This window comes from Gorilla gorilla, chromosome 23, assembly GCF_029281585.2.
Source record: "Gorilla gorilla gorilla isolate KB3781 chromosome 23, NHGRI_mGorGor1-v2.1_pri, whole genome shotgun sequence".
Lineage (NCBI taxonomy): Eukaryota > Metazoa > Chordata > Mammalia > Primates > Hominidae > Gorilla > Gorilla gorilla.
In genome coordinates this window covers 21,855,080-21,867,130 of record NC_086018.1, presented here as the reverse complement: position 1 = coordinate 21,867,130, position 12,051 = coordinate 21,855,080, and the positions used below count along the sequence as shown (strand labels likewise).

At 38.5% G+C, this 12,051-nt stretch overlaps 1 protein-coding gene across 4 annotated transcripts in view; it reads right to left on the bottom strand.

Annotated features, from left to right (window-relative positions):
* Positions 1-12,051, bottom strand: part of SPECC1L (sperm antigen with calponin homology and coiled-coil domains 1 like) — a 145,313-nt gene that overhangs the window by 85,204 nt on the left and 48,058 nt on the right. For all 4 annotated transcript variants that reach the window (XM_055375170.1, XM_055375172.2, XM_055375171.2 and 1 more), the window contains exons 4-7: positions 10,179-11,809; positions 8,668-8,875; positions 4,198-4,271; positions 2,686-2,861 (exon numbers count right to left, since the gene is read on the bottom strand). In XM_055375170.1, the coding sequence (XP_055231145.1) occupies positions 2,686-2,861; positions 4,198-4,271; positions 8,668-8,875; positions 10,179-11,809 (2,089 nt within the window). The remainder of the gene's footprint in view (positions 1-2,685; positions 2,862-4,197; positions 4,272-8,667; positions 8,876-10,178; positions 11,810-12,051) is intronic.

The window sequence follows — 12,051 nt, the reverse complement described above, 5'->3', positions numbered from 1 at the left end:
CTGGGATTACAGGCATGTGCCACCACCCCCGGCTAATTTTGTATTTTTAGTAGACACTGGGTTTCTCCACGTTGGTCAGGCTGGTCTCAAACTCCTGACCGCAGGTGATCCGCTCACCTAGGCCTCCCAAAGTGCTGGGACTACAGGCATGAGCCACTGCGCCCGGCTGATTAGAACTTTTAATAAAGAATCTATAACAGTGACTATCAAACTTTTTGGTCTTAGAGCCCCTTTCTACTCCTAAAAATGAGTAAGTACCCCAAAAAGCTTTTGTTTATAAGAGCTGTCTTCCATTACATTAAAACTAAGAATATATACAAATATTTAATCATCTAAAAACAAAAATAAAGGGCTAATGTATTTTTATGAAAAATAACTAAGTTTTCCAAAACCAAAAAAAAAAATTAGTAAGAAGAGTAACAGGGCTTTGCATTTTTAAATCATCTCTTTAATGTCTGGCTTAAGTAAGAGTAAACAGCTAAACTCTCATTTCTTCTGTATTCAACCTATTTTGATATAAAAAAAGCAAGTCTTACATAGATAAGGCAGGTGGAAAAGGGAAGATTTTAATAGGCCTTTTAGATAACTGTAGCTGTTCTTCTTTGATAACTGCACTAAAATGCAACAAGTAGTAACTTAAAAGTTAGCTCCAATGTGGAATCTGAAACCATGTAAGTGAACTTTTCCTATTCTGCCCATTAAAATCCACTGGTCAATCTCATTTAACATCACAGACTGGCTGTAAGGAAAATACTGGTTCACTGAATTAGACAGATTTTCTAAATTCTGTCATTATACATTTTTTTTTAAGTTGCAATGATCTCATCAGAAGACACTTTATGGGAAGCTGCCAAACTCACCAATGGTAAATAACAAATTTTCCAAAATCCTAACATTCACTTCAAAGCCCACATTTTATCACTGGCAACGAATACTGTCAGTTGTTTTCCTTTAAGTGATAGGCTGTCTTAATTGTTTTCACAAAATACCCACCAAATAATACCAAAGTCTGAATGATGCACAGTTTGTCTGTCATTCTCAAGTAAAAAAAATGGCATTCCATGAAAAAAGAAAGCAGCTCAAACTAATCACAGCACTTTCCTCAACGTGACCTCACTCTTCAGTATAGTCTTGAGGATAGCACATAAAGCAGAAGTGCTTTTTCTGTACTTCCCATTTTGTCACACAAAATGCTAAAGAGTGTACTCAAGGACTGGGATTTAGTAAAATTAATAATTTACTGTTTTACCAAGGACATCTTTAAGTGAAACCTACATTAAAAAAAAATCAAGTATGTGGTGGTGAAGAGTATAATGACTATGAGTGCAATTTATTGCCAAGACCTTGGTTCATCAACAGTTTACACTTGCTTTTCACTAACAGCTTAGAAGTCAACACAGTGAAAAGGGCAAACAATGTGATGGTATTATGAAGACAGTATGACCTCACAGAGTCCTCAAAGGGCCTTAGGGACACCCAGGAATCTGCAGGCCTCACTCTGAGAACCACTGCCCTACAAGATGCTACCTCTTTCAGAAAGCATTTTAAAAACATGTGTCTCAAAGTCTTATGAATTTTTGAGATCCAAAGGAATGAAACTTTAACAGTAGAATTTCATTCACTCAGGATAACTACAGAATGAAGCATTTCTGATACGTTATTCGTTTAATAATATAGGGAAAAAAGTAATGTAATACATGTTTTATACTAGTAGAGAAACAATAATCTGTCTCATTCCATGTTCTGCTTAAGGAATCCAATGAAAAATGCTTAGCAATACTTTTCTCTGAGCCATTTACTAGAGCAAGGCAATAATAAGACCATTTTTTAAAGATATACTGTTAGTTTTCTAAATTTCTTCCTATGCCCACTTAATAATTACTCAAACTAAGGAATAATCAAATTCTTAGTAATAACCTCAAACACAAAAATACTATCCCCTACTCTTAGATGGAGTCTCACTGTGGAGCTCACATGTCACAACTGTCATTTCATCTAATAATTTTCATCAGTTTCCAATGACGTCTATGTTACATGGGGAAAAAAAACCTACTGTGGAGATTCATGCGATTATAAGATAAAACAAGTGAAAATTCCTCAAGTAAGTGATAGAGAGAAACTCACTTTGCATTCTTTACTTGGGTCTCCAAAAATACCAGCTAAAGTATACTGATCATTGCCCTGAGCACTTGGCAGGCATTATCTTATTTAATCCTTATGACAACACTGTAAGGCAGGTAGTATTGTGTCATTCTAAAGATGAGAAAACTGAGGCTCAGGGAAGTCAAGATTCCTGACCAAGATTACAGCTAGTAAGAGGCAGAGCTGGACACGAGCCAAGAATATCTGTCTCCAGAGTCCACATCCTTAATCATGAGGCTACAATCTAAAGAAAATTAACAGGGCTGGACTGTGGGGCTGGGGGAAAGGAGAATCATGTGAGAGACCATCCTGGCTCCCTCCAGAGTTGTGGATCACTGATACTGACAACTCTGAAAGATCCACATAGATGGTACTAGTTTACATGTGCCATAAAATGAGGCCCAGAAAAGCTGAGTAACTTCCATCAGATCCAAACTCAGTAAGTATCAAACTCCACATTTTTTCCATAGCACCACATCAAAAATTGGGATTTAAGTGTTCTCTACTGAAACATAAGTACACAACAGGTTTCTCAGAACTTACTTGCGTGACTTTATTTCCTCCAATTCTTTTGTGAGTTTCTCATTTTTTTCTTGAGCTTCATGTAACCGGCGCTTTAGATCACCAATCTCCTCTTGGGCTTCAGATTTAATGTCATTTGCAATGACTACTGCAGTCTGGAGATCAGCCTGAAACTGCCGCCATTCCGCAGATTCTTCCTATATTAAAAAACTAACTTTTTATTTCCAAAAGAGAGAAATCAAGATTTATTTAAAAGCAATAAAATGTTTATGATTGGATTGCTATAACGCACTAATGCTTCCAAATGATGATTAATTTTTTTAATCCCAGAGAATTGCTATTATCTATTTCTAACAGGCAATGCAACTATTATTAGTGAACTTGTTCTTAATAAGGAAAAGATTTTCCAGCTGATCTGCCTACTGAGGCATCAAGTACTCAGAGTGCTCAACAGATATTAATGATAATAATGTCAAGCTTCCCTTCTTCATGCAAGTTTCAAAGCAAGTCTTATGAAAATAAACATCATCCAGAATTTATGGATGTTTACCTCTGAAAAGCATAAAAAGGTATATAAATGGTATGTGAACCATACAGTGAAAAACTATAAATACCCTGACATCAAAATCTAACAGGAAAAAAAAAAAAATCAAAAGAAAAGGAAGAGGAAGAGGAAGCCAGAAGAAAAACACTAAACTCAATATAGGCAGGCAAAATTATACAAAGAGGCGGTAAGGAACTACGTGGTCTGTTGCTTCCCACAGTCATGGAGGATGCGGGTGTGGCCGGGTGGGGAAGTCTCCCTGGGACTCACCTCCATCAGAGCCATAGCTGGGGCATGCCTGAGCCCCACGCCCCCCACACCCCTAAAGCAATTTTCTTACACCATGAAAGCAGCCTGAGCAACTGTGGTATGACCCAAACGACTGAGTAGCTTTCTCCCTACTCCCTGCAGCATGGCTGCATTGCTGTTGGCAAGATGGATCATGGCCACAAAATGAAGAAAACTTGTATGAAAACAGACTAGTTTGGGGCACCTCATAACCAAAAGCTAATAACCTTTCTTACACTTTTTCCCCAAATCTATCTTTCTAAAATTACTACCCATAAATTTCTACAGGTCGAGTATCACTTATCCAAAAGCATTTCAGATTTAAGATTCTTTGGATTTTGGAATATTTGCACTATACTTAACAGCTAAGCATCCCAAATCTGAAAATCCGAAATCCAAAATGCTCCAATAAGCATTTCCTTTGAGTATCATGCCATCACTCCAAGAGTTGCAAATTTTGGAATATTTTAGATTTCAGAATGTCTGGTTAGGGGTACTCAACCTATAGTACATTCTTCTACCCAAAATCTAGCACCAATCCCAATTTGAAATGATAGCATTTGCTTTCTGCCCAAAGCCCAATGGGGCCAGTATTATCACTGTATCCAAAACTTAAGATGAATGATAACATGGTCAATGACTACACCTCAGATTTCAGAAAACTGTTTTCTAACAAGACAATACATGAAGATTTATCCTACCCGAAGTCTTCTGTGGAGTGTCTTTATTTCTCTTTCCATGTCGTGCTTTTGGTCCTGGAGTTTTTTAACTGTATCTGAAAAGATCACCAAAGTTTAAATATCTATTCTCACAACAATCTTCAGAGTAATAATACAAAGAAAAGGGATACTTAAATATGACATTCGAAAAAAGTTATCCTGTCCAAAGACTATAAAAAATTTTAATACAAAACTTTAACAGAAAAAATGTTAAATTCAAGTAATAACAAATATTACTTTCTTTGGAAAATATCAAGTTAAAAATCACAATTTCTAAATCACTTCCTTCCACAGTATCTTAATTTTGAAACAAAAAGTAAAACCGTTAGAAATTCACTTTGTTGGTACATAACCAATCAAAACAATATTGACTGTGACTACAATATGAACTTTTAATCACAAGTATTATTAATCTGCAGTATTTATATAAGCATATCTTTCCTTACACACTGGAATAAATTCCAGAAAAGAAGTGAATTAGTAAAATCAAAATTAGTAAAAAATATAATACTCAGGGTAGCTGCTGTTTCAATTAATCCTATAAAAATCTTTTTAAAAAATAAAGAATATATTTATAAAGTAAATCAATAATTCCTCAAATTATTTATCCGATAATGTGAATTTTCTTAGAACAATTTCATTCACTCTAAAAACATTCAATGAGCACCACCAATAAGATGCAAAGTACCATTCTAGATAGAGTGAGGATACAAGGATGAAAGTGTAGCACAGGCTAGTCTCCCTGGAACCAGAAACGTAAAGGGAAGTCACCTTCTCTTTGGAGGTTCTACTCTAAAATCCATGCATAAGAGATAAATGACTTAGGAGGGTGCTATGCTGATAGCTGCCACTAAGCAAACCACTTACGGCTGTGTTACTTTGACAGCTCAGGAACCAATCACTTTTTGGTTAAGGGCAAGAAAGGGTACTTACACAACTGGTGGCAAATCCTTTACCCTGATTTACCTACAGCCCCACCCCAGTAGATCCCTGGCTGTTGTGTGTGTTCCAAGTGTGTCTTACACAGCCTTGTACCATGTTGCTGCCAATATTACCACATCTCGACACATCTGTCTCGACCACTAGACTAAAAACACTTCAAAGGCAGAAGAAGCCATGTGATGACCTCACAGACTCAGTAGTTGGAATATGGTATCTTTAAAATGGAATAAATTTATAAATGTGCCAGCTAATGGTAGCAGTAATAAAAAGTAATGCTGAAATCATTACCTAGGTTTTTGTTTTTTTTTTTAATAAGTATCCTATTGACAGAACTTAACGATTTATCATTAGGGAAAACATAACTATAGACATTAGTGTTTCTGGGTAAATAACATTCTCTCCCATTCCTTATACTTAGTAGCAGGAATTCAGGCAATGACACATGTAATCAAAAAATTCTTCCTCTAGCTAACACTTTATTGGCTTTTAATTAGGACCCTAAAGTATGAGTATGCTGATGTTCTTTCTTTCTTAGATGGCTCATCATCTTCTTTATCCCTGTTCCACTAGAACCTTCTCTTTTAAAATTTTTTTGCCATTATGCTTTACATTTGATGTTGGTATATGTGTGTTCTGATTTTTTTTTTTTTTTTTTTGAGACGGAGTCTCAATCTGTTGCCCAGGCTGGAGTGCAGTGGCGTGATTTCAGCTCACTGCAACCTCTGCCCCCTGGGTTCAAGCGATTCTCCTGCCTCAGCCTCCTGTGGAGATGGGATTATAGGCGCCTGCCACCACGTCCAGCTAATTTTTGTATTTTTAGTACAGACGGGGTTTCACCATCTTGGCCAGGCTGGTCTTGAACTCCTGACCTCATGATCCACCCGCCTCGGCCTCCCAAAGTGCTAGGATTACAAGCATGAGCCACTGCACCCAGCCAGTGTTCTGGTATTTTAAAATGGCATGAATTCACTTTAACAACATAGAGCCTAGAATATTTACAACAATTATATGTGGAATAATAATTATTACAAATAAATAATAATGCTGTATTTTCTAAAGCTGGATCAGAAATAAATGGGATAAAACGTTGGCGGCAGGGGCAATTCTGGTAGCCAGTAGTTAACTTGCTCTCATTCACTGCCCCAAAACTGTGTAACAAAGTCAGGTCCTGTGAAATAAAAAGGTTCAAAATTTACTCTTTAATTCGATAAATGTGTCATATGTACCAACTTTGTACCAGGCTTTTTTCTAAGTGCTTAAGATGTAAAGGAAAGGAAAGATATAATCTTCATCCTCTTAGAGACAGAAAGGCTAGTCTTGTGTTGAGACAACAAGGGTAGATGACTTCATAAGCAAAAGATTAAACTTTAAAGCCTGTCTCACATATAAGGTACTTCAGACTCAACCTGCAAACGAAGAGTCAAACAGGCCATCTAATCTGGTTTGGGTAAAGCAGACACCAAGCTGAGTAGACGAGTCTAATGCCCTGATCCTTATCTCTGGAGGCAAGGATGGCTCTGGAATCAGCAAGCGAACTTGGTTCCTTGCGACCTCACACATAGACAAATTCAGGGTTTTGGACATAAGACGAGGAGTAAGGACAGAAGCTGAAAAATTTCTAATGTTGAAAACACTGGGAGTTACACCTTTCATTTACATTGTATCAATTTATATGCAAGAAATATTTCATAACCAAAACAGGCGGTCAGGCGTGGTGGCACAGGCCTGTAATATCTGCTGATCACCTGAGGTCAGGAGTTCGAGACCAGCCTGGCCAATGTGGTGAAACCCTGTCTCTACTAAAAATAAAAAATTAGCCGGGTGTGGTAGTGGGCGCCTGTAATTCCAGCTACACAGGAGGCTGAAGCAGGAGAATCGCTTGAACCCGGGGGGCAGAGGTTGCAGTGAGCCAAGATGGTACCACTGCACTCTAGCCTGGGCACCAAGAATGAAACTCCATCCCAAAAAAGCAAACAAACAGCAAAAAACAGGCAAGCAAACAAAAAATGTTAGGAGTGTAATTTCTCTTGAAATTTGCTAAAAATTGTTTTCTTTTTCTTGTCACAAAGGACATGACACATCTACTTACTGTTAAACATAATACACACATGACAAATGACAGCAAATCTCAGGACAGCTCACTTTTAACATTTGGCATTTTGATTCTCAGGTGACATTTTAAGCTACCTGGTCATCTTAGACTGATCATAAATTCTCAAGTTGCATTCATTCCTTTGCTCTTTTTCTCTTTATTGACCTTTTTTCATTCATGGCCACAGAATTCACATAATCACTGTTCTTTAAAAGGTGTTTTTCTGCCCCCGGCACTACATTTTTATTACTGTCACCTCTTATAAATAAATAAATAAATAAATAAATAAATAAATAAATAAATAAATCCATTTAAGTAAAAGGGAAAGTGGCAGCCAGTGGAAATACTCAGACAGAATAAAGTGCACTAAAAGTGTTTGTAGGGATTTGATTTAAACTTTACAATCTCTACAGTCATGACTACGTTTTTACTCTGAAATGGAATGTATTTTTTTTTCCTGGAAACAAAGGAATTTGTGCTTAAGTTCTTGTTGCAAAGACTAGTTTGCAAAACTGCCATCTAGCACGATTTGTGGTCACACAAGAAAGCAGCATTACTCTTCAACTCTCGAACCTCTAACAGCAGTTTCCTTCCTCTTCAGTGTTCCTACTGTGAGGGACACTGCCATCTACTGTCTTCAACTCAAAAGCAACATTCAAGTCGACCAAGGAAAAGAACTACTACTATGATCTTCCTATTTTTAAATTACAAATTATAACTCAATTTTTACAATGTTATTTTTATTCTAGAGATCAGGCAAACTGCTGTTCTCAATGTTATTAGACCAACTTTGTTCTGAACAACTCTGGGCACTGCCCTACTCATTTAACAATGGGTTCATAACTTTTGAGTCCCATTATTGATTATGAACCCCATTATTCTCTGACAAAAAATAATCCATTCTCGCTCTGGTTACATCTCCATCAATCATGCTGATATTGCCAGGCAGTTACCATGGACACAGGATCAATCTGTGACTTTTTCTTTTCTGTTTTGAAATAAAGTCTCACTCTGTCACCCAGGCTTGACTGCACTGGCACAATCTCAGCTCACTGCAGCCTCCGCCTCCTGGGTTCAAGCGATCCTCCCACCTCAGCCTCCCAAGTAGCTGGGATTACAGGCACCTGGCACCACACCCAGCTAATTTTTGTATTTTTAGTAGATACGGGGTTTTACCATGTTGGCCAGGCTGGTCTCAAACTCCTCAACTCAAGTGATCTGCCTGCCTTGGCCTCCCAAGGTGCTGGGATTACAGGTGTGAGCCACTGTGCCCAGCCTGGTTCGGTTTTGAACTCCCAAAGTGCTGGAATTACAGGCATGAGCCACCGTGCCCAGCCCTATTTTATTACTAAATGCAAATTATCCCCGCATGTTTAAAAGAGTAGGACAAAAAAGAATGAAAAGTTCTTATCACTTACTCTCTAGATCAGAAATAATGAGGTTGTCATGAAGTTTCACAGCACGATGTTGTTCTACTTCATCTTCAAGTTCAAAGATGGTTTCTTTCATGTCACTCCTTTCTGTTTCTTTTTCATCCAGGTCTGATCTTAATTTTTCTAACGTCATATTCAAATCTTCAATTTGTTTCTTAGCTTCTTCTTGGAAGGCTCGGTACTCATCCTCTACCTACGTAAAATTGACGATGCAGATTTAGAAAAGTTAAGAGTTGTTCTAAGGTACGTTCCAGAACTGAGGTACACACAGTTTCCAAGGGGAGCTAAGTATGAGGCACTACGGATAAACTAAAACAACCTGTGTAATAACTGTTAAAAAGTATGAAAAAGCACTCCATGGTAAGATTTTATCTAATACACTTAAACTGTTGCTGTAACACTGACTGAAATTATATTGATGTATCATTGAACTTAACCTGATTATTTACAAGGAAACTTTGGAAATTTTCGTTTCTCCTAACTTTGGACTGAAAACATGTACGTTTGTTTAATGATTAACATGTTGTCCTAACAAAAATGATGTCATATTTGTGACGGTTCCAGTATCAAACTGAAAAAGGGAAAACAATTCTCAAATAGTGTTTTTACAAAAGTATTAGTTCACAGTAGCCTCTCAACATGTATGTGCCAAGAACTAATACAAATCTCCTAAACTGTAACTTTAAAGGTGATCACTAAAAAAACCCTAAAATCTAAATTACTCAAATTTTGGCCAAAGATATATGAAAATTTATTTTAAAATCATTGCACTAAAATAACAAATAAATAAAATGTAAGCTAGAATAACTAGTATAACTAGAATAACTCATGGAAATAAACAGTTCATCAGCAACCACATGGGGTATAGATAGATCCCTGGCCAGAATGCCAGTGGCCCTGGGTAGCAGTTCCAACTGAGTCCTCACTATTATGCTGGAGGCATGTAAAACAAGGGTCTGGACTGATAATTGCTAAGGTCCCTGCCAGCAATAAACCACAGGCCTCTGAGAAACAGGAGCCTCTATATGCCAAAAATATTTTTTAACTCTCAACAGATCTCTATTTGAAAAACTATTACTATAGCAAGATAAGAGGAAACATGCACTGCTGATGCTACAGACTGGAATACTGACTCTGCACCTATATTACACCAAAACACATTCGAGATGAGGTGGGGGGAGGTAAAATTTCATGACCCGCTCCATAGGAATACTCAGAACTAGGGACAAATTCTGGTTTTAGCTGTAATACCAGCCACATCCTCTCACAGGCAGGAAAACAGAAACAAAATACAAGTGAGAGAAAGTGACATTATCTTAAGAATACTTTTCACACTATTCCAATAAAAGGAAACCATTCCCAAGTTTTAAAAATATCAGTTTTAAAAAAAAGCTAGTAACACACCAAACCAAACCAGTGACCCAGGTTCTCAGTAAACACTGTGCATGGCAGCTGCCTAATGCTGTCCGGAACATTTTAATCTATTTAAACAATACCTTAGCAATGGCATCCTGTAATCGATTGGCATCATTTCGGGTATGAGCCAGATCTTCCTGCAAGCTACTAGCCAAAGTCTCTGCTTTTTCTTTGTCCAGCCTGACACTCTCCAGGAGGTCCTGAATATCAGATTTGTCTCCAGAGTTATGGATAGAATACAGCTCTGCCACTTTCTGCTTTTCATTCTCCAGCTGGGCCTTCAGGCGATTCATCTCTATCTGGTCACTGGCCACTGTGGCTTTGTATTCCTCTAACGTGGCTGCCAAGGCTGCTTTTCCTTTCTGCTCAGACTCAATAATTCGCTCCATATGGTGACTGCGTTCTTTGAGTGCCCCTATCATTTCTTGAGCTTCCTTATTGTCTTGTTCTGCCATTTTCAAAGTATTGCTTAAATGCTGCTGGACACCAAGAAGCTGCTCCCGTTCAAAACGGGCATTCTCAGCGAGGTCCATGTAACGTTGCTCTAATTCCATATAGCGCCCACTTTTTACATCTTCATCTATGACATAAGAAATGTGATGCTCATCTAGAAGAGAGCGGAAGTATTCAATCTGTCGACTAAAGTGTTCCAACTTATCGCTCTGCTGACATAAAGACTCCATCAGAATAACCTTCTCTTCTCCAAGCCTTTCGTTTTCACTATTCAGTTCCTGGGTAATCTGCTGTAAATCAGCTAGCTCTTGCAGGGTTGCCTGGAGTTCCTCACTTGTACTGTGTTGGTTCTCTTCCATCTGGTGTATCCGTTCAGTCAGGCAAGCCACGGACACTTCACTGGCATTCCCGCTGCTCCCCTTCCGGGAGCGCTCTATGCTGGGGATGCCTTCCGACTCTGAGGAGGATGGTGCATCCAGCGCATCATCGCTCGATGTGAGGGGCTGGTAGACCTCACTGCACTCACTGTCTAAATTGTCCATGGAGTTACTGTGCTGATGGTCCATTAGTGTATTTTCATCCTGACTCAAGAGATCCTCCACTGAGCCAGGGGCAGAGCCTTCCACTGAAGAAGTCAGAGTTCCTCCTCCATCGCTCTGGTTACCAGGGGTGATTTCTGGGCTCAGGGACTGATAGCCAAACAGTTTTTCAGAATTGTCTAACCTCTGCTCTAGGGAAAAGCCCAATGCATTCAACCTGTCCTTTAACATTCTGTTTTCATTTTTCAGCTGGTTGAGTTCTTCACGGATGGCAGTATTCTGTTCCTGCAACTGCAATAAAGTGGACTCCACATCAGTCGGCTGGTGAACCATAATAGTTTCCTTCTCAGATTTTTCATCACCCTCAGAATGATCCTCATTAATGCCCAGCTGGGCACGCATGTCTCGCAGCTCATTTCTCAAATGTAAAATTTCTACGTCTTTGGTTTTTGCCAGCGTGAGAAGATCCTTCACTTTGGCCTCCAAAGCAGCTCTGTCACTGATCTGATTGTCTGACTTAGACTTGCTCATACGAACGTCACATTCTGTAGCAGTTCGACTGCGGGAACGTTTGGCCAATGCCATGTCATTAGCTCCCTGACCTGCAGAAGGTAGTTTTTTGCTCTGGTTTAATCGGGTACGTTCACGTAATCTTTCTCTAGTAGAACTGGATTCTTTGTTACCTGTAGAAGTGCTCCGCTTGGTTGAAGAAGCTGTGCCTATGTGTTTAATACAAAAAATGTAAGGCAAAAATGTCAGCAATAAAAGGCTACATAGAATACACAGTTCCTGCCCCAGGTGTAATGAGATGAAATCCAGGATCTACACAATGATTTAGATCTACAATAATCTTGCCTTAGAGTCTGTTACTTTAAAGTTCAATTTCTTCAAAACCAGAAGATCATTCATCTTTTAATTATCAAGGAGAAATAAGTTATACACTTTGTTTTACACGTTTTTA